Here is a 23,151-nt window from a genome sequence, read left to right as displayed (position 1 = left end):
CAAATTACTTTACCCACTAGTGGATAAAATGCGTTTTTACCCGCTGGTATTAAAGGACAAAACACGTGTTTCCGAGCTAGTGAGGGGAAAAATAAAATTTACGTATAATAATGTCTACTTTGGTTTTTCCTAATACGACAAACTGATGTTTTTAAGTGACCTTGGAGGGATCTTGGAGATGGCTTAATTACCTGCAACAAAACGCAAATGTTATATAAAAATAAAATTCAAGCCTAATCTTTGTACAGTCAAGGTAGATAGATGTGGACAAAGTGCCAAGCATGTATAAGTACACGACTTGCTTATATGTTAAGGTCGTGGATATAATTTAAATATAAATCGACGATAAATAAATATAAGACGACCGGTCTGGCTCAGTCGGTAGTGACCCTGCCTGCTAAGCCGCGGTCTTGGGTTCGAATCCCGGAAAGGGCATTTATTTGTGTGATGAGCACAGATATTTGTCCCTGTGTCTTGGATGTTTTCTATGTATATAAGTATGTATTTATATATTTAAGTATGTATATCGTCACTTAGCACCCATAGTACAAGCTTTGCTTAGTTTGGGGCTAAGTTGATCTGTGCAAGGTGTCCCCAATATATAAAAAAATATATTAGGGGACACTTTACACAGATCAACCTAGCCCCAAACTAAGCAAAGCTTGTACTATGGGTGCTAGGCGACGATATACATACTTATTATTATTACATCGTTAAATACATATAAACATCGTTAAATGTATATGCCTGCCTCCATTTTTGCCTGCAGCTTGATCGGCATAATATCTTCATTATTATTACATCGTTAAATACATACCAGCCAGGTATACATTTGTCAAATAGAAAAACGTGTCTCAAACCACATTTTAGTCATTCTCCGACATATATATACATGACTCTGGAACAAATATTTGTGCTCATCACACAAATAAATGCCCTTACCGGGTTTCGAACCCGGGAACGCTGGCTTAAATAGCAGGTCGCGCTCGGCCAGACCGGTCGTCAACAATAACATTTGGTAATCTTTAATAGCCTAGACGTAGGCCTCGGTTTCTAGGTGTAGGTAAATTAGTGCTGCTGGCTAATAAACACCCTGTATATTCAAATGATTAATTGAAATACGGTTGTACTCACGTTATTATATCGCTATTGCTGCGACATGTTGTTTGCGGAGTCTAGCCGTCGCGTGAACTCCTATACGCCTGAAGAGGGGCCTCCGAATTGGCCCGAAACATGTCGCAGCAATAGCGATATAATAACGTGAGTACAACCGTATTTCAATTAATCATTTGAATATGTCTCACGGAAGTTTAACGTGTATACCCTGTATATTGTACTTTTATACGTACCAAAAAAACTACCCTACTTTAATGTCAACCTTTTTCTTAGCACCTTCCAAACTATAATCTTCACTCGACCCCTGGATGTCATGTGTAGTAATAGTTTTATAATCATTAACTTCGTATGTGTTATAATTGTCATTTTTTGTTTCGTGAAACTCGTTTTGAATCGTGAAACTCGTTTTGCGAATCGTGAAACTCGTTTTTAGAATCGTGAAACTGGTTTTTGTAATCGCGATACTCGTTTTTGTATTCATGGTAGTGGTGTGGTGTGTAACTGGGGGTCCAGCTTTGGTGGGATATCGTACCATGATGGTCGGGGTGGTGCTCTATGTGGTAATCTGGAAAGAGATAAATAAATATATAAATATAAATGCGTACATATTATATGGACAATTCAACAGAAAATATGAAAATACATATACAGGTATGTAGATAAGTGTAAAAATGTGTGTATTTATAGCCAGAAAGAAATTAAAACAGCCCATAATTTTGATTTTCAGAGTTTTCATTAAAGAAAAAAAGTAAAGTGACGTAAATATTTCACTTAAGCGTGCAATTTTAAACAAGCCGCTAATGGAACTTATTGGAAACATTACTTATTAGGGAATGCCACGGCAAAGTTCTGCCGCCAGAGTGCTGTTATAATCAAAACTCTTTTTATATCAAAACTCTTAACTCTTTTTATCTGTTTTATATCAAAACTGTATTTAAGTAACTAATGTCTAAAACAATGAGCGCCTCTCGCCATCAAACGTTACAGTTTGGCGAGGATTCCTGTAAACTGTTAATTATAAGTTTATTTTTTGTGAATAATAAAAAAAAAAAAAAAAATTATAACACAATTAACCTTAAGGCTGCTTTCAAAAAAAACGTCAAAAGAATGTAAAATTGATAGTTTTAGTCGGTGAAATACTACACTTTCCGTTATCCAATAGATTTATTTAATTCAAGTTCCAGTTAGAGCATCTTATTATCTTGATTTTTATAAGACTGGATTTTTGAAAACTAACTCTCTAAATTAATTATGATTTTTTCTCTAATGCACGTTTAGAAAAACGCACGTATAGAGCTGAATCAGTCGATCTTATTTGTAAAATTTGGACAATTTTGAATATTAAAACGGGTAAATTTATAATTCGTATATCCTGTACCACAATCATTTCAGACTAGATTTTTATTTTAAGTTTTTGAAAAAGAGTAAACTAGCCTAAGGCGAATTCAATTTTTTTCAGAAATTACCTAAAATTAAGTGACAATTTCTTTAAAAATCTACATCACATCGAAGTAAGTTTTGTACTAAATTAATTTGCAACGTTTACTTAAATTGCTGTTATGCCTTAGTGATTATAAATTGCTATTATTGATTTTTACCAATTTTTTGAAAACGAGCCTTCACCGGTACAATTATTACCACTTTTGGACATTTTCTCATATTTTGTTAGACCAAGTAGAAAAAGTCCTATAATGTGATATATATTTATAAACTACTCGCAAAGCCCTTTAATTTGATACCACACACGGTATGATCGAGCGCTCGGTTGCGATTTCACTATTTTTAACACGAAAGCCCTCTTAATCGACTATGAAATAATATAGGTCTATTACCTATGCTACTTTTATATACATACCTAGAGACCACAGCCTTGACAGAAACTATCAAGCGCGGATCCAGCTTCGTGCCCAGGGGGGGGGGGGAGGGTCACGTGGTATAGGCCCAGGCCCCAGAGGGGGGGTCACGTGGTCTATTTGTATGGCTGGGGGGGGGGGTAATGGCTCCCATGACCCCCCCCCTGGATCCGCGCATGGAAACTATCTGTACTCATCACACAAATAAATGCCCTTACCGGGATTCGAAGGTCACTACGCGCTAGGCCAGACCCATCGACCTTGGACGGACTCTAACGCTCTCTCATCGCATCGCATATCATATCATACATTGTTGTATATTATATTGTCCCAGAGCTGTAAGAACCTCTTTTTGACACATGACAGCGTCCACAAAACGTAAACTCGTGCAACCTAATCAAATTTTAAATAAAATCCTGTAATAAGTACCAGTCAAGTACTTAAAAACAATATTTCGCTTACTTTAAACATAATCTAACACATGTTACATTTTTGCGGATCTTCGTTAGTGAGTATTTTACGATATTAATTCATCACGCAGGATTTACTTATTATGTCATTTATCATTCATTTTTATTTTTAAACTAGTGCTGTGGCCTAGTCTGTCATTTCGATTCAAATGACAATTCAGTATGTTGACAGAAATCGTATATTTGTTTAAGCACCTCCTTGTAGTATAGGGCCTAATCGATTCAACCAATTCGAAATTAATCGTTTTTGGCAAACGAAACGACGACGAAATTAATCGTCTTAGCCACATCGCACATAGGACCTTACATGTACGTACATAGGGCCTAATCGATTCAACCAATTCGAATCCTGAGATTCGGCAAACGATACGTCTTAGCCACATCGCAACATACCAAGCGCGGATCCAGCCCGGGGCTCCAGGGGGGGTCAAGTGGTCTATTTGTATGGCCAACTTAGGCTCCAGGGGGAAGGGGTCTGACCCCCATGGCCTTCCCTGGATCCGCGCATGCAACATACTTCAAAACAAATGTGTCAAAAATGTGAACTTACAAATCCGGGACAATACGTACTTGCGAAGTTACAGTAGGTACCTACTTACCATGGTGTTCGTAGTGCGGGGTCCACGCTGAAGAATATCCGTGATGATCCTCTTTGCTGTGCTTTAGTTGCGTAAAGAAGGACGCCAGCTGCAACAAAAATAACGATTTTAAATATAAATAGGCCGAATATACGGCAAGTTTTTCAATGTTCGTAAAAAACGCAAGACCAGGGGCCTATTGCATAACAAGTTACAACTCATATTACAAGCGGTAGTCCCCCTCCAATTCATTTTATAAGAAAGAGAGTTCCACTTGTAATACAAGTTGTAAATTGTTATGCAATAGGCCCCAGGGGCCCGTTTCTCGAAAGGTACAAGCCTTGTATTACAAGTGCGCGAACTGTCAAATCGTATGGGTTTCCATGGAAACACACTTGTAATACAAAACTTGTACCTTTCGAGAAATGGGGCTCTAGGGCCCATTTCTCGAAGCTACAAGTTACTATTTACAAGTGGTTGTCAATGTCTAATATGACAAGTTGGAAAGAGACTTCCGCTTGTAACTTGTAACTTCAGTTTTGAGAAATGGGCCCCAGGCGCCCATTTCTCAAACTGAAAGTTGCAAGTTACAAGCAGAAGGTCTCCTTAGAGAATCGAAACGAATCCCCATAGAAAAGGTGCGTGCCGCTATTGACGAGTGGCTAGCCCGCTCTATATCTGCTTAAAGGGTATAAAAAAACGAGGCGGTCATTTCGAGTAAATTTTATTTATTAATTAATTATTTATTGTATATCGATAGATATTTGACATATTACAATAAATTGTTTCAGTTTTTTATAGTGTCAGTTTTTTTCTCGTCTCAAAACTTATGAACACACGAGGTACAAAGGCGAACTTAATGCCAATATATTCACGTACATCTTCGTCAATTCTTTTTTTAGAGCGATAAAAATACATAAGAAAAATAAATAACTATCAATTCAACACCTCGTCAGCTATTATATAGTACAATAAGTGCTCACTCGTTATTGAAAATTATTGTAGCGAAAGTGAACACTTGAACAGTCATGCAATAAAATTGTAAGTAGATGCGAGTAAAAAACGGAAGATCGGCTCTACACCTAGTTTGGTTTTTTTACCGACTTTGAAATTTTAAAAGGTTTTTTTATTTAGTAGTGTTTTTGTGCGTTTGTCTCAGATCTCCGTCTCATTTAAGAATACATTTTGAAAGTTGTTATTTTAAGTAGGTGCAATGGAATTAGGTCACTACGGACAAGAACGATTTAATACGGGACTGACAGAGCCCATACAAAAAAGCGTACCTGAAATGTATGGGCCTTTTAGGCTTAAAACTAGATGGCGCTGTTCGCAGCCTGGAAGTGGCCAAAATCATATTTTCCCCAAATATTTTTGCGTGTTTCTATTTTTGATAAGAACAAATGACATATTTCTTTATTTTAAAATCATAATATCACGACAATACACATTTTGAAAAAAAAAATGTAGGCATCATCAGTGTAGTTATGATAGTATGTATTTAATAGATGGCGCTAAAAATCGAGGTACGATTCTTAGTATGAAGTATCAAGGGGAAGTGTATCATACATTCATCTTCTACTACAGGTTTTATAATATGATTTTTCCCCTCACTAGCTCGGAAACACGTGTTTTGTCCTTTAATACCAGCGGGTAAAAACGCATTTTATCCACTAGTGGGTAAAGTAATTTGACCTTGAATAAAGTCAAATTAACTGCTTTAAAATTGATAAAAGTAGGTCAATCTAGTAATAAAGATGATTTACCACCTGTGGAACTACTGGAAGCAATAATAAACGCATTTTTTGCGTTGTAGTTTCCTCGCTATAATGAGGGGAAAAGTTTTGTGTTACACTCGGGTGCAAATGTATTTTACTTCTCATGTGTTAAAAAACTCGCAAGTTCAGGATTCTATTCTCGAACCACTCGCTTCGCTCGTGGTTCAACTATAGAATCCTTTCACTTGCTCGTTTTTCAATTCCACACTCGGCGTTAAAATACAACTTTGCCCCCTTGTATAACAAATAACTATTGTTTCCAATAATATAGTTAAGAGGATACGATACAGGTCAATTCTCTATACATACGCTCTCGACTATTTCCTCCCTGGTTTTTAAAGATAGAGCAATGATTTTTTCAACACAGATTATTATTATTTTTATCTGTGTCGGACCGTTTTTAATTTTTTTTGCTATTTTTATTTTAAAAGACGCTAGAGCCAATCAATAATTTCTAAAAACGGCCTTTTTCAATATGGCTCAAAAAAGGTGTGATACTCAAGATCGGTAACAATTAGCCAAAAAATCTAAACGGTCCGACACAGATTATTTTATTGTTAATACAGATTCTCAAATTTCGTTCCGTTTAAATAAGTTTTGAAGGAGGAAACAGTCGAGAGCGGAACCTCGATATTAAGCATTTTTTCGCAACATCTTTTATCTGAGTTGTTCTTAATGGTCATTTTTTTCGATAAATCTAGTTAATAACACTAGTATATTTAACTGAAATTGAAAGGGGGACTCCTTTCCATTTTAGCATTTTCGCTCCCGTAGCGTCTTAAACTAATCTTGTTTTCCCATACAAACTTTGACCCCCATTTCACCCCCTTAGGAGTTAAATTTTGAAAAATCCTTTCTTTTTTTAAAGTTATTATAAATGGGCTTACTCTGTTACCATATGGGTTTAGTGCTCCTCTATACCTTATAAGGAACCTACGTACTTTTGGAGTCTCCAGGACCAGTCGTTTCGGCTGTGTGTTGATATGTCAGTTAGTCAGTTTCTTCTTTTATATTTAGGAGTCTCCAGGACCAGTCGTTTCGGCTGTGTGTTGATATGTCAGTCAGTCAGTTTCTTCTTTTATATTTAGAATATAAAAATACTAGCTTTTACCCGTGGCTTCGAAAATTGCTTAATGCTTCATACAAACTTCCTCCCCCTATTTTAGGGAAGTGGGGGGTTGGAAAAAAGACAAAAAGTAGCCTGTGTCACTCTCCATCCCTTCAACTATCTCTACTTAAATCACGTCAATTCGTCGCTCCGTTTTACCGTGAAAGACGGACTAACAAACAGACACACACTTTACGATTTATAATATTACTAGCTTTTGCCCGCGGCTTCGCTCGCGTTAGAAAGAGACAAAAAGTAGCCTATGTCACTCTCCATCCCTTCAACTATCTCCACTTCATAAATCACGTCAATTCGTCGCTCCGTTTTGCCGTGAAAGACGGACAAACAAACAGACACAAGAACTTTCCCATTTATAATATTAGTCTGGATAATAGTAAAGTAATAGTATGGATATAATAATTCAAGACTGCCCTATAACACGCTATGCCGTGCCGGCCCTTCCGAAGACCTGTGATCACCCTGTGCGACGTAGCCACAAAATGGCTGACTGCCTGAGTCTAGATATTTAAGTAAAATTTCACGTTCTATGTTTCTATTTTCTAACATGTATGCCATACGAATAAATAAATAGGTATGGATATTTTTTCAGTTCAATAATGTTTTCTTAGAATGGGGTCTCTATCTAGTATTTTTCATATATCTTGGACTTGGTCACTGCACGAGGGTTTTCGCCTGCCTGCCATTTTTATTCCAAGTTTTTTGTGATGCTAAAAACTGTGACACCATTAAGCCGTGTTTTTAAAATCCAAACCACGCTTGTAAAGAAAAAAAAACGTCAAACATTGTTGTCGCTCTTGGTTGGATAAAAAATTGGCTGCCTATCTAAGTGACTATAGTAAAACATTGTGAGCACGTAGTGTTGAAAATAAAAACGAAAAATATACGTGCAAGGTCGACGAGAAGCGGCCGTCATAGCGATTCACTTTTTGGGGTTCCGTACCAAAAAGGTATAAAAGGAACCCTTATGGTGCGACTCTGTCCGTTGGTCTGTCTGTCACATTTCTAAATATCTCAAGAACTAGGTAGTACCTAATTATGCTAGAGACTTGAAATTTGGAATAGTTACGTAAATTGTTAAGCTCTTCAAAATAAAAACATTATTTTTAATTTATCCATTATTTTTATTTAAACATTATTTTTAATTTATTATTATTTTTAATTTGCCCGTGTGGTGACGGGTTAAGAATTTCACCACCCCCTTTCTTCCCGTGGGTGTCGTAGAAGTCGACTGTGGGATATGGGTTAAATTGTGGCGTAGGCGAGAGGCTGGCAACCTGTCACTGCAATGTCACAATTTGGATTTCTTTCAGCCCCTTTTTGCCAAGAGTGGCACCGAAACTTAGCAGTTCGTGTGCTCTGCCTACCCCTTTATGGAATACAGGCGTGATTATATGTATGTATGTATGTATGTTAATTTATTAATATTAACTATAGAAAATAGTCAATATGAAAGGGGGCAATCTGTAAATGTCAAGCTACTAAGGCAAATGGGGCATCGTTAAAAAGAGCTCAAATTGTACATGTCAAAACTTTTTATAATTTTTTGTTGTAAAAAAAAAATTTTTGAAGGAAAATGTAAAAAAAAAATACCGCTCCCCCCCTTATCTCCGAAGTTTACCAACGAAAAATTATGAACATTTTACGAAACATTGGTTTTATGCTAAATAATATAGGAAAAAAAAATAAAGCCGTGTCTGTATCTTGCATTTTTTTTTATTTCACAAAAACCTTTTCATTTTTTTTTATTAAAGGTGCGTAAAGACGGGCCTGAGTCCGTAGCCAATAGCAGGCACTTACGCTTTTTAAGCGTTTCGTAGCTAGCTATCCCTGTCGCTCTTCTATAGTGGCGTGACAGAGCCAGACTGCGATTGCCACATTTTACTTTAGCAGTATCTGTAGCAGCTGTCCTTAATTCTCAGCAACAAGACCACCATCAACTTCTATGGTTAGAAGAACCAGCCTTAGCAGAACCAGCAATCTTGAACACCCGGGACCCATTTCTCGAAGCTGCAAGTTACAATTTACAAGTGGTAGTCAATGTCTAACATGACAAGTTGAAAAGAGACTTCCGCTTGTAACTTGTAACTTTCAGTTTTGAGAAATGGGCCCCAGTAGCGCCAAACCAACTTTCAAATGTCCAAGTTGTCCTTAAAATCGTCAGCAACATCATCAGTGTTTATATCTTAGCAGAACTAGTAGCAACTTTGGACAGCAATAGTGCAACCTTCACGCTGTCCGCAAAGTCGTCAGCAACTTCATATTAGTATAGGTGAAAAAAGTCACCTGTTGTATGTGTGAGTGACGTGTTCGAATAGAGAACACATATTTAAAATTAGTAACACAAACAGAACAAACGTCTATACGAACACGTCACTCACACATACAACAGGTGACTTACTTAAGCTTTTCGCCTATAATAACAGACCCAGCTGCAATCTTAAACTCAACGATAGCCCAACTGCAAGCGTCTTAGCCGTCAGAAAAGTTGTCAGCAACTTAAACATGTATATCTTACCTCATTACAGCAAATATAATATAAACACTAGTAGCATCAGCCCAACCGCAAGGTTGTCAGCAACTTCAGATTTACTTGTCTTACCTTAGGAAAACTAGCAGCAAACTTGGACACCAGTCGCGCCAGCCCAACCTTCAAATGTTCTACTCTCAAGCTGTCCGCAAACTCGTCAGCAACTTGAGTTTTTATATCTTACCTTAGCAGACCCAGCAGCAATTTTAAACACCAGTAACGCCAGTCCAACTGCGAGCGTCTTGGCCGTCAGCAGAGTGGTCAGCAACATCCAAGTGGATGCGGCGCCGACGTGGAACACCAGCGGCATCATTGTGTTGCCGATCTTCTTCATGCCACTTCGGCCTTCGGCTGAATCTGGAAAATTTAATAAAACTAATAAGTTTTTTCGCAAAAAAATAATTTTTGGCTCAAGCTTTTATCGCTGAGTGTACTTTTCTTTCAACAATCATCTACTACTCTCCGAGACGTCTCTAAAAACCCCTTACTCGACGGGGATACGACATGCCACCTTTCTGCTATCATCAGGTGCCGTAGCCGAATGGCACTTCTGCGACGCGAACTGAGAACGAAACGCCGCGAAAGGTAGTCTGACTCTGTCGCGCCAATATGCAAGAGCGATAGAGACAGTTATCTACAAGAGTTTCGTTTCGTGAGCGTTTATGCCATTCGGCTACGTATTAAGTATATTGCAATGTCACGTGATTTCCATATGTGTGCAAATTCGGCTCAATCGGAAACCAGGAATTGGGTCCAATTTAACTTGCAAGATTTGATGACAGACAGACACCGGGACAGGTGAAAGTAAATAAAAGCTTAGCCTAGCTAGCCTTAGTCCGTTTCAACATTATCCGATCCGATATCGTCATATTTATGCATCATAGTGACGCTATAAATCAGATTGTAAGAAATCTCTTACTGCTTGTCATTTTGACATGGTTGTAGAGTGGCCTAGGGTTCCAATTGACAACATTTCATATTTTTGAGTACTAGTTTTTATTGTTTGGTTTGAAAGAACTCAATACTAAAAGATACACGTATTTTTTATTTTTCCAAAAACTGCTATTTTAATGAGAAAATCCCTTCTTATTACTACTTCGAGCAGAAAGAGCGTAAGTTACAAACGTCAAGACAGCTTCGTGACGTCACATGTGTTGTTTCATACACCTAAGAAAACGACAAAATCATTTCTAAAAAAAAAGTTTTAACAGTCAGCTCAAACAGTCCGGTATGTCTGACTGTCAAGTGTCACTGTCAACCAATAGTGAATGACTACGAACCATAGACTAAGCGATGAAATTTTTAATATCTTTGCTACGAGCTGTGATAAGTGTCACTGTCAAACTCAAGTGACATCCCAACTGGAAGATTTTTTTGGTATAGTGGCAGCTCTAAATAAGCTACTTATTTGACGTCACTTCCCCTTTAAACTATTTTTAAGATTTTTTATACTAAAAATACGGAAAAAAAAAATTAAAAAATATTTATGTGATCTACAAGCGCATATCTCGAAATGGTTTTCGTTTTAGGGACATTGAAAATTTTGAAACGTTGTCAATTAGTTGTACAGTCACCGGCATAAATAAGTGACGATTTCTGTACCTTGTCACTTTAACGCCGTGTCTGAAATGTCATATGAAATTGTCAAACGATTTAAAGCGACAAAGTACAAAAATCATCACTTATTTATGCCGTTGACTGTATTACACTCTTGTGGAACTGCAACATTCTTATCCATTTTTGAAATACTTATTAAGAGAAAATAACTATATCATTCTCATATTTTTAAATTTAAGTTTTTTTTTATATCATTCTCATGGTTGCTACTCGTTTTGAATTTCCTGTTTTCGTATTTGTATCGGAATGTACTTGTTCAGTGTGCAATCTTTTTACTTACCTATATTTATTTACTCCAAAAAGTACAAATGCTATGCTGACTCATTCGTTCTGATAGCGCAGCTACTGGCTTGCGAGTAAAAATTCATTAAATGTCAAACTTGAAATTATCAGTGTCATCTCAAAGCCTGTTTAAGTAACAGCAAGGACTTTCGTTTGACCCGTGGAACATGGCGGATCGTCTTCCGATATATTTTTTATTTTTGCATTCTGCTGTTTAATGTAATATAAGTTTGATAGGATATTATGCAGTGAATAGCCTGCGCAAAGAGTGCATTTAATGAAGAATTATTTTGGAGATACGAATAACCAATTCTACGGACATCACTCGGCAGTTCGTGGTCCCGGCCGCCATCATGCTTTGTACTGCTGCTCCAGCTATCCTCCAGTGCATCGCGAAGGCCTCGTTCGCAAAAAAACTACTTATACTGTTTTATATGTCTCTGTAATTTACTTGACATTGGCAAAGTGCCCTGGTAGCAGATTTATACGAATAAAAAAAAAAGTAACAGCAAAATACCTGAATTTAATAAAACAGTGTATACAGGTGTGTGTGCAGGAATATTGTGCAGAAGAACCACCAAAGCAGAGGCCTCTGCAAGCAAGCGAACTATCACAACCCGGTAAGTCAATCTCAATCATATTAATTTCTGGATTTAAGGCGATACGGTAGGGGTCAATTCTCCATACAAACGCTCTCGACTATTTCCTCCCTGGTTTTTGAAGATAGAGCAATGATTTTTTCAACACAGATTGTTATTATTTTTATCTGTGTCGGACCGTTTAATTTTTTTGATATTCTGCTTTTTAAAGACTCTAGAGTCAATCAAAAATTTCCAAAAACGGCCTTTTTCATTGTGGCGCAAAAATGTGTGATAGGTACTCAAGATTGGTAACAATTAACAAAATAATCTAAACGGTCCGAAATAGATTATTTCATTGTTATTCAGATTCTCAAATTTCGTTCCGATTGATTAAGTTTTGAAGGAGGAAACAGTCGAGAGGAGAACCTTGATTTTAAAGATTTTTTTGAAATATCTTTTGACTGAGTTGTTCTTAATGGACAATTTTTTTTTCGATAAATCTAGTTAATAACACTTGTATATTTAACTAAAATTCCCAAGTTGAAAGGGGGGCTCCTTTCCATTTTAGCATGTTCGCTACCGTATCCTCTTAAGCATACCACAGTTGCTATCACAAACGCTTACTAAACGAAACGCTCATATATATATCTATCTCTATCGCTCTTGCGTAGTGGCAGGGGCCGGCTCACTCCGCGATTCTATCGCCGCGCTACAAGTACATACTGGCGGCCGCGAGTTCGCGGCCTAATCAAGGATAGCGCGCGTTCTCACGGAACGCACGTTCGCACTTTCTATTGTTATTTTACGTCGCGAGTTTTTTTTGAAGGTTCAAATGCGATGTCCGCGTGTGGAATGGCTAACAATATTGCTAAGTTAAATAGACATCATGAATAAAATATGTACACAGATCTACTTATTGATTAAGTCCCACGGAAAAGCTCCATAAGGCTTGTGATGTTGGAACTTAAACCAAAATACTGTATGTCTGTATACCTAGAAAGTAGGGCTCCCGGTCGCGTCCGTGTTTCGTGTACCCGTTGCCGGGTATCCGTTCCCGTGTTACACGAATCCGGATTTCTGGCCCGTTTGGAACGGGTAATTAGGGACCGTGTAATTAAAGTCCGGGTACCCGTGTAGTCCGTGTGTCCGGATCGACGGACTCTAAAAACCCGCGGGTCCGATCCGTTCTCGACGTATAGTGATGCTTGATGATCGTTCGCGTTTTCGGTTCAAGCGAATATTAAAATCAGTTTAAAGAACCAAAAATGATAAAACCTTAATAACTAAAATGAAAAAGGGACAGCGGAGCAATTGTGACTGGGGGACAAATTTTAACTACTCGATTTTTTCCATGTTTTACATTTTAGGCATTATTATATAGAGCACGAGTTTTCAGTGGCCTAAATTAGTATGATGTCAGAAAGCATGAAACTTGGTATGCACATAGCTTTGACGTTCATAAGAATAAATAGAAGTAGAAACACGCCGAAGAGTCAATCTCTTCCCCCACTATTATCTCCCATTTTTAGCATTTTTAAATTTTCACGAAAACCACTAAAGGTTTTGGTAAGTAAATATTACGAGTAGGTACTTACCAGAAAGATGTCTAGGAGAAGTACCATGAAATTCTCTACAATACTACCATTTAAAGTATATTACTAACAGTCGATAGTGCTACCCCTACTCATCCCACTAGTAGTTAAAAACAAATATTATGCGGGGGACTTAAGCATAATTTGAAAATGATGAGTTAAAAGCTTACCTACCCACCTTAAAAGACACCTACTTTAAAAGACAGTATTGTAGAAAATTTTATGGAGAATATACTTTTCCTAAATATCGTGATTATAGCTTTCACGGTTTTCATAACAATATAAAAAACCTGAAAATAGTGATATAAAAATGAGGGAAAAGAGGGGAAACATTGACACCTCGGCGTCTGCGTACCTACTTTTATTTTTTTCTGTTGTGTTTGTAAGTTACCTATATACATGTCAAGTCTCATGCTTTTTGTCACACCCTATCCGACTAGCGCAAGTTAAGAACCAGGACTATGGATACATATTCACTTCAAGGTGGTTCCCTCCAAAATAACAAAAAATATATACCATTCTTAACTAGGTATTTGTAAAACAGCGCGGCTACATCTAGAACTTTTCAAACAAAAGGTTTGTCCTTGTCAAAGGGAAGCCGGGTGTGAGGTTTGAGTGTCATTATTATTAGTAAAAATCACCACGGGTATTGGTTATTGTGCCGCCCACAAGTCATTATTACCTTTGTCTTCTCATGCGACGTTAATTCTACTAACTTCTTAGATAAAAATTAATAACTCGATAGTTCAAATACAATTCATTTAGTATACGCGATATAATCCGTTTCCATAGTTATGTATTTTATCTATTTAAGTATGTATATCGGCGCGCAGTACCCAGAGTACAAGCTTCGCTTAGTTTGGGGCTAAGTCGATCTGTGTAATGTCCCCAATATTTATTTATATATTTTAAAACTATGAGACATAGATATAACTATAATAAATTGCATGAGTAACTGTCGCGGTAACCGAAGATAATATTTTCAAGTATATTTGTCAGCATCTGTACATATAGTAAGTACCTATAAGGACCATACTCCTTATAGGTAGTTAGTAAGTCCCCATGAACATCATAAAACAATCAATTAATATAACTAATATAGTATTTTTCACACAAACCAATACCCTTCTATTGGTTATTAACCTATAGACAAATAAAGTCCATTAAACTTGCAATTGCCTTAAGCAACTTTATCGAAAAAAACCAGTAGACTAGTGTGCCTGGCGAAAGTATGGACCTATAAGAATACGTTTGTAATATTTGTATAGCCTATAACGTAACGGGAATAAGTGCAAAAAATATAATTAACACGTTATTGACTCAAATAAAATGAGTATGTATATAACACAGCTTTCAAATAAAAAAAAACTAAATCGAAATCAGTTCATCCGTTCAGGAGCTACGATGCCACAGACAGACACACACACACACACAGACAAACAGACAGACAGACAGACAGACAGACAGACAGACAGACAGACGGACAGACAGACAGACACGTCAAACTTATAACACCCCGTCGTTTTTGCGTCGGGGGTTAAAAACCAATTCGTATTCGTTCGCTATATTAACATAAATTTTAAAATTCACCTATTTTTAGGGTTCCGTACCTCAAAAGGAAAAAACGGAACCCTTATAGGATCACTTTGTTGTCCGTCTGTCCGTCCGTCCGTCCGTCTGTCAAGACCCTTTTTCTCAGGAACGCGTGGAGGTATGAAGCTGAAATTTATATCAATTACTCAGGTCTACTGTCCCTTGAAGCTGTGAAAAAATCAAACTTCTAAGCCAACGCAATCAAAAGATACAGCCGTTTATGCCGCAAATTTTCGACACTTGCAAGGGAATCAAAACCTACAGGGTGCTTCCCGTGAACTCAGAATCTTGAAATTTGGTACGAAGCAACGTCTTATAGCATAGATAAAGGAAAAATTACGAAAACCATAAATTTTTAGTTACATCACATAATATATTTTTTTTTAATAATTTTAACCTTACTACCCATTTCCTCATAAACGCGTAGAGGTATTAAATTGAAATTCATACCAAATACTCAGGTCTATTTGTACGGAACCCTCGGTGCGCGAGTCCGACTCGCACTTGGCCGGTTTTTTAAATACAAACCGGCACGGCAATAAGTCGATCGGTCCGCCGGCCGCCTCGTGTGTTCAATACCCGAACGGTGCCGAAGTCCGTGCGTCCGGCCGTCCGGCCCCGAACGCCGATTCGGCACTACACGCGCGAACGGCACTACACGGGAACGGACTTCGGCGGGTTCGGGTAGTTCGGACGCTTAGCACCGCCGGGGCTAAGGGGCCGGACGCACGGATCGGCGGGTAGTAACGAATATCCAGAGCCCTACTAGAAAGTACCCAAGACTCAAATATAAGTAATAGTATAAAATTTGATCTGAGTACCTAATTTTCGTTTGCTGGTTTCTTTGTAAACATTTTGTAGGCATTTAAAAAGGCGGCATTTCGTGATCATCAAAGCAGTGGGCCTTCTGTACTTGTTCTATTATATATTCTGTGGTATTGGCGCGACAGAGCTAGAAGCATTTCTGCGGCGTTTGGCGTTGCAGAAAGACCATTCGGCTAGCAGGCCGGTTTCCAAATGCTTAAACGCTTACGATACCTACTCGTAATATCGATATCTAAAGCCCGCTCCAGACTATGCGCACGAATCACGGTGCGACGCCGCGAACGCGAGTGTGGATTCGATACGCAAAAAGTTCCACACCTGCGTTCGCGGCGTCGCGCCGTTAGTTAAAATGGAAATTAAAGACATTTTTTGACTACCTACAAGGTTTGTTTACATTGTTCACAAATTCTATTGACGGCGACTTTAAGCTAGGAACATACTACACGGACGTCCGCCGTCGCGCGACCGCGGACGCGGATCTAGACAATGAATATACACTTAACCGTGCAAACTATCGGTCGTCGGTCGTGGACGTGGCCTTGAGCGCACGGACGTCCGATCGAAATCTAGCTCTGGATGTTTTGGTCAGCAAAAGCCACGTCCCGAAGACTGTGCACACTGATCGGACGCGGTCGCGGTCGCGCGACCGCGGACGTCCGCGTAGTATGTTCCTAGCTTTAGCGCGTTTTCACATTATCCGATCCGATATCGGATGTCGGACCGATATCCCATACATTACAGGCGCCATATTGGATTTTTCCATTGAATTCCTTCCGACATCGGATCGGATCATGTGAAAACGGACTTAATCTGGAGCGGTATTGATGCAAGTCGCAACATCCAGATTGCGTTTCGATCGGCGTCTAGCGTCAACGATTTCCATTTCACCTAGACCGGCAGATCTGCTCGCATTCACCGCGTGCTCGCCAAAATCGTGCCAAAATTTTCGAACTTACTAATCGTAAAACGAGGTGACTTTTTTGCGTTTTTGCTGCGGCAGGTAAACTAGTTGTGGTAAGTTTGAGAAAGTGCAAAAAAACGCGCAGTTTTTTGGCGTTTAAACAGTTAACATTATCCGTTATATTAGGTATAAATAAAAAAGTTTTTGTTAGACTTTAGGAGCGTTTAAAAAAATGGCACTGATGAATTGAAATTTTGTAGAAATAGGTTACTTTTTGGTAAAAACCCACTCGACTAAGAGGCATAGCCAACCTAAGGTGGCAGCGATTTCGATATCCTCACTGGTGCAACTGTTGTTTGAAACAACAGTTAAAAATTTGATACCCAAGCAAGCCGAAGATTCTAATATTGAACCGCGATTACCGCGAACGTAATAAATACAAAAGTCTTGGAAAATAATACCTTTTTGTACCTTTTGGCGTAGAAACTCTAGGTCCATGGGGTCCCAGCGCGAACAAGTTGTTCACAGAAATCGCGAAGCGTCTGGTTGAGGTAACTGGTGAGTGGTGACCGAAGAGCTGGCAACTTCCTCGCACAACGTATCAGCATTGCGACACAGCGAGGAAATGTCGCCAGTATCCTTGGTGCAATGCCTCAAGGGCCTATTTTAGCTAGCTTTTAAGTTTTGTCTTAGTTTCTTTTATAATTATGTAAATATGTTCATGTAAATAAACATAATATACCGCGAGTGTAGGGAGTTATTCGAGAAGTGGAATCTTGAGCGTTGCAAGGGCTTCAAAAATGAAAAAAATGAAAATGAAATATTTATTTTTCAAGTAGGCATATTACAATGCGCATATGAACGTCAAATAAAGCTACGCCGGCTCTAACCCTACGCCTCAGCCTCGAGAAGATTTCAGTCCCCCCTCAGTTGGGAGGGGGGTATCCACTATGGAACCGGCAAGAAACTCGGCGGGCGGGCAAGGCACGAAGACCAAAAATTGGCCACTGAGTTAAACACAAAATTTTTCACCACATCAACACGAGTTTCACAACATTCAAAATAATCATTTAAATGTTAATTCTACCAGTCAGCTTAGGATGTAAAGTACAAATTTGTATGAAATTAATTTGCAATAATATTGTCTTCGGTTACCGCGATAGTTACTCATAAAATAAAACTATAGAAACGGATTAAATCGCGTATAATGAATTTACTATTCATCCCGATGTTTCGAACACTTTACAGCATTCGTGGTCAACGGGTGACTGAGGAAAAATTACAATGTGGAAAAGCTAGCCACATACAAGAAATATTAACGAACCATGACCATAAATAATATAGATTTTGAAGGCAGGTTCACACACTATTAATAAAGCTAGTTATACAATATTAAAAAAAATTACCATATATGTTAACGCGATTTAATCCGTTTCTATAGTTTTATTTTACTTTGCAATCTTGGGGATAAAATGCAACTTTGTCATTTGGTTTTGAAGTATTAAGATGCCTTTACCAGTTTTTGTGGTGAAAAAAATTTTTTTTCTTAAAACCTTATTTTGTTCCTAAAAAGAACTAGTGAAAATTACTCCGTAAGTATATTAAAGTAACAACCACTTTTGATTACTAAGCAGTAAGCAGTCTCAATGGGTGACAGTTTTTAGTCCCGTGCCAGCCTAGCCAAAGTGACAATAGGCTAGTTTCCTATGCTTAAAATAATATATTTTTCCCCTCACTAGCTCGGAAACACGTGTTTTGTCCTTCAATACCAGCGGGTAAAAACGGATTTTATCCACTAGTGGGTAAGGTAATTTGACCTTAAATAAAGTCAAATTAACTGCTTTAAAGTTGATAAGAGTAGGTGAATCTAGTAATAAAGATGATTTATCAGCTGTGGAACTAATGGAAGCAGTGATAACCGCATTTTTTGCGTAGTAGTTTCCTCCCTACAGTGAGTGGAAAAGTTTTGTGTTTCACTCGGGTGCAAATGTATTTTACTTCTCGTGTGTTAAATAACTCGCAAGTTCAGGATTCTATTCTCGAACCACTCGCTTCGCTCGTGGTTCAACTATAGAGTCCTTTCACTTGCTCGTTTTTCAATTCCACACTCGGCGTTAAAATACACCTTTGCCCCCTTGTATAAAACAAATAACTATTATGCTGTGCACGAAATAAAGCACCACATAATTAGAAGAAAAATATTGAGAGTAAGTAGTTATTTTTAAACATAATTTCTATTTAATAAGTCAAAGGGAAAGCCATAAAATTAATGAATTGATCGTGAGTCCGTTTTGACATTATCCGGTCTGATATCGGATGTCGGAAGGATTTCAATGAAAAAAATCCAAGATGGCGTCTGTAATGTTTGGGATATCGCTCCAACATCCGATATCGGATCGGATAATGTGAAAACGCACTGACATCACTTCTTAGTATTTCATAGCAATTCCATATTAGCAAATCGTTTTGACAGTTCTTAAAAAGAAGCTAATTTGACTAGCAGGAAACTAGCCTATTCTATGTAGGGAACAAATCAAATTATTTTATTAAATATTTTTTGATTTGTTTTTTTTTAAGTAGTAACACTACTATATATAAATATAGATATCGTATAGCCTATTCTAGATGCTATGTGCACTACAGAACAGTGATAGGGAAAGCTACAAATACGCTTACAAAGCGTGGGCGATGTGACGTTGGCTAGGTGCCTTGTACAATAAGACAAGAATGAAATGCTTGTTAAGCTTGAATCCATAAAAAGTATAACAAAATAGTGAAGAGGACGTGCCTAATCAAGCCTCGGAATTTTTACTATTTTATGCGTTGGGCAAAAACGCTGGAATCTGTAAACTTATAAAGTTTATACTACGTGTAAGCCTTTTTTTTCTTTTTTTTTCTTAGCCTATTGGAGTGTCTCACTGCTGGGCAAATTCCTCTCCCCTGGCTCTCCATAATTCCCGATTCTCCGTTACTTCCGGCCAGTTGTTTAGGAAGTCGTCAAGGTCGTCCCGCCATCTTTGCCTGGGACTGCCCCGCCCACTCTTTTTCGTCGGCATCCACTTGGTGGCTATGATACGAGTAGCCCACCTATCCGGATGCATGCGATAGACGTGGCCGGCCCAGTCCCATTTAAGCCCGCCGGCTTTTCTGCCTAAGCCTTTTAAGTGCGTTTTCACATTATCCGATCCGATATCGGATGTCGGACCGATATCCCATACATTACAGGCGCCATCTTGGTTTTTTCTATTGAAATCCTTCCGACATCCGATATCGGATCGGATAATGTGAAAACGGACTAAGGGCGATAAATTAAATTAGACAGGATTCGTGTTTTTTATTTATTTATTTGGCTCACAAAACAAGTGTCATTATTAGAAAAATAAATTACTATTTTACTTAAAGTACTGAACTGGCCTATAACTCTATACATGTGTGTACAGATAGTATTTTAATTTAGGTACATTAATTGTGGAAGAGTAACTGACTAAACCTATTCCATATACCTGCCTAACTTAAAACTAAACTACTTAAGTAAGTAAAAATTATTATAAACATAAACATGTTCGTAATTGCCATTACTGACTGTACATACGCAGGGTTAACCCGAGGGTTAACCCACAATTTGATATGGAATTTGACAGATGACAACTCACTAACCCCGAGTTAAGTGATTGGTGCAAGTGGGCCTTAGTTACCTACTCTTAATAGTTTTATTTGTTATACAAGGGGGCAAAGTTGTATTTTAACGCCGAGTGTGGAATTGAAAAACGAGCAAGTGAAAGGATTCTATAGTTGAACCACGAGCGAAGCGAGTGGTTCGAGAATAGAATCCTGAACTTGCGAGTTTTTTAACACACGAGAAGTAAAATACATTTGCACCCGAGTGTAACACAAAACTTTTCCCCTCACTATAGCGAGGAAACTACAACGCAAAAAATGCGTTGATCACTGCTTCCAGTAGTTCCACAGGTGGTAAATCATCTTTATTACTAGATTCACCTACTTTTATCAATTTTAAAGCAGTTAATTTGACTTTATTCAAGGTCAAATTACTTTACCCACTAGTGGATAAAATGCGTTTTTACCCGCTGGTATTAAAGGACAAAACACGTGTTTCCGAGCTAGTGAGGGGAAAAGTTAATTGTCACCCAAAACTATTTTTGCGCAGCAATCTACTGTAAACATTGTTGCGATTACAGTAGGTGAGTACTTTTCGATACCTATCAAAAAATTGAGATCAGCTTAAAACTTAGTTAAATTTTTGCATGTGTGATAATATTATTTTCACCACACCGACTGGTAAAGGCTCGTCTGATTCTTCGAAATCTGATGAGAAAGTTGCCTTTTCTCCGCAAGAGTGCAAAGTAATTTCATACAAATTTTAATTTGTTGCCTGAATTGCCTGATATATAACTTTTTCGATCTTAATACTAAAATAATCTATATGAACAAAACGCAAAAATACTTACGATTTTCAGCATCTGCCAATTTCTTTTTCATTTCATCATAATTTAAAAATCTTCCCATTTCCGTTTTCCTTACATGTTCATCGTTAAAATTTTGGAACCAACTTGTAACATATCCTATATAATCGGATAATATTTCTGCAAACTTTTCTTCTAATACTGGCATAAATCCAGTCTCCTTCGCCATCGCGCCCGAAGCGAGTATTAAAAAGAAAAACGCGGCGCGCATTTTAAACAAATTTTTTCGAGCGTTCTTTTTTCAAATTTGGAAGCGCGTACGGATGCCGCGGATTTAAGAATGTGACTGCCGACAGCCGCGGGCTAGATATTAAGACAGTGAGGTTTTTGAGTTTTTTTTCATGAGATTCACTCTCTCATAGGCTACGCATAGTGCGTGCAACGTAGTACTGGTGCTTCCAAACTGACTGGTATAAATGTGTTACACGGTGTGACCGGGACAGCGCGATGACATTGACATTTTTTTTATACCACGTCGGTGGCAAACAGGTATACTCCGCCTTATGGAAAGCGGTCACCGTAACCGTAAGGATTTATCCATAAATTGAATTAGTTTATCGTTGTACCTATCTGTGAGACTATACTAATGTACTTTTCAGACAAAGTACTTGTTTTTACTTTTTAGAATACGCTTTATTTTAGAATTTGTAGCGGATAAACGCAGGGAGACCCGTAGGTAATTAACACACCATAAATAAATAATGAAATGTTTTAATATACTTACAACAATAGCCGAAGTTACCATAGAGGAATAGTGATGGAAGAGTTGTAACTCCATACATCAGTAAACGCAAGTTATTTGAAGTGACATCTAGCGTAATCCACGCGTCAATCACGCCTCAACTAGCGACACTAGCGTAAATTATCAGCACTGCTACTTGTCAATAGATGTCGCGACGAACAAAAAGTCTAATGCTCAACAATTTTGAGCTAATTCATCATCCTCTTTGCGATATCCCGTCAGTTACCACGGCTCAAGCGCCTGGGGTCCGCTTTGACAACTTTGAGCTAATATTACAATAGTATTATTAGCTCAAAGTCAAAATCAGTATTCTGTTTTCAATTTCTTCTGCTTGTAATATAAGTTGTAAACTGTTTTTCCCCTCACTAGCTCGGAAACACGTGTTTTGTCCTTTAATACCAGCGGGTAAAAACGCATTTTATCCACTAGTGGGTAAAGTAATTTGACCTTGAATAAAGTCAAATTAACTGCTTTAAAATTGATAAAAGTAGGTGAATCCAGTAATTACGATGATTTACCACCTGTGGAACTACTGGAAGCAGTGATAAACGCATTTTTTGCGTTGTAGTTTCCTCGCTATAGTGAGGGGAAAAGTTTTATGTTACACTCGGGTGCAAATGTATTTTACTTCTCGTGTGTTAAAAAACTCGCTTCGCTCGTGATTCAACTATAGAATCCTTTCACTTGCTCGTGTTTAAATTCCACACTCGGCTTTAAAATACAACTTTGCCCCCTTGTATAACAAATAACTATTAATATTACATTTTTGGCAGACGCAACACTGTTGGCACCTAGTGTCGAGTAGTGGTACTGATAATTTAGCTATTTGACGCGTGGGTGACGCTAGATGTCACTACAAATAACTTGCATTTTCTGATGTGTGGAGTTACAAGTTACAACTTTTCCCTTACTTCCCCTATTCCTCTATGGAAGTAACAGCCATTGATGTTACGTGGCGATCTGATCGAAACGCATTCTAGCTATGTCGCGCCACTACGGAGGATCAATTGCGAAGAATGATTATGAAGTTATAACTAGGGAACAAACCAAATTATTTTATTGAATATTTTTCGATTTGTTCTTTTT

At 38.0% G+C, this 23,151-nt stretch overlaps 1 protein-coding gene across 3 annotated transcripts; it reads right to left on the bottom strand.

Annotated features, from left to right (window-relative positions):
- Positions 1-64: 64 nt before the first annotated feature.
- Positions 65-22,416, bottom strand: LOC125238871. 3 transcript variants are annotated; one of them, XM_048146343.1, is made up of 5 exons: positions 21,309-22,416; positions 9,633-9,805; positions 4,039-4,126; positions 1,649-1,681; positions 65-191 (listed from the first exon to the last, which is right to left on the bottom strand). In XM_048146343.1, the coding sequence occupies exons 1-5, from the start codon at positions 21,532-21,534 to the stop codon at positions 184-186; spliced, it is 528 nt and encodes a 175-aa protein (XP_048002300.1). In that variant the 5' UTR covers positions 21,535-22,416; the 3' UTR covers positions 65-183. The 3 variants fall into 3 exon arrangements, with proteins under 3 accessions (XP_048002300.1, XP_048002301.1, XP_048002299.1); XM_048146344.1 differs by lacking the exon at positions 1,649-1,681; XM_048146342.1 differs by lacking the exon at positions 65-191 and having other exon boundaries at positions 1,357-1,681.
- Positions 22,417-23,151: the final 735 nt, after the last annotated feature.

Source organism: Leguminivora glycinivorella, chromosome 24 (genome assembly GCF_023078275.1).
Source record: "Leguminivora glycinivorella isolate SPB_JAAS2020 chromosome 24, LegGlyc_1.1, whole genome shotgun sequence".
Classification (NCBI taxonomy): Eukaryota; Metazoa; Arthropoda; class Insecta; order Lepidoptera; family Tortricidae; genus Leguminivora; species Leguminivora glycinivorella.
The sequence above is the reverse complement of the archived record's forward strand: the minus strand, read 5'-3'. Positions and strand labels throughout refer to the sequence as shown.

Coding starts and splice junctions, on each gene's coding strand:
- LOC125238871 (XM_048146342.1), bottom strand. CDS start 21,534: ATGCGCGCCGCGTTTTTCTTTTTAATACTCGCTTCGGGCGCGATGGCG. Junction 4,127..9,632: donor TTGCTGCTGGGTCTGCTAAG/GTAAGATATAAA, acceptor TTTTTGTTGCAG/CTGGCGTCCTTCTTTACGCA. Junction 1,682..4,038: donor CCCGCACTACGAACACCATG/GTAAGTAGGTAC, acceptor ATCTCTTTCCAG/ATTACCACATAGAGCACCAC.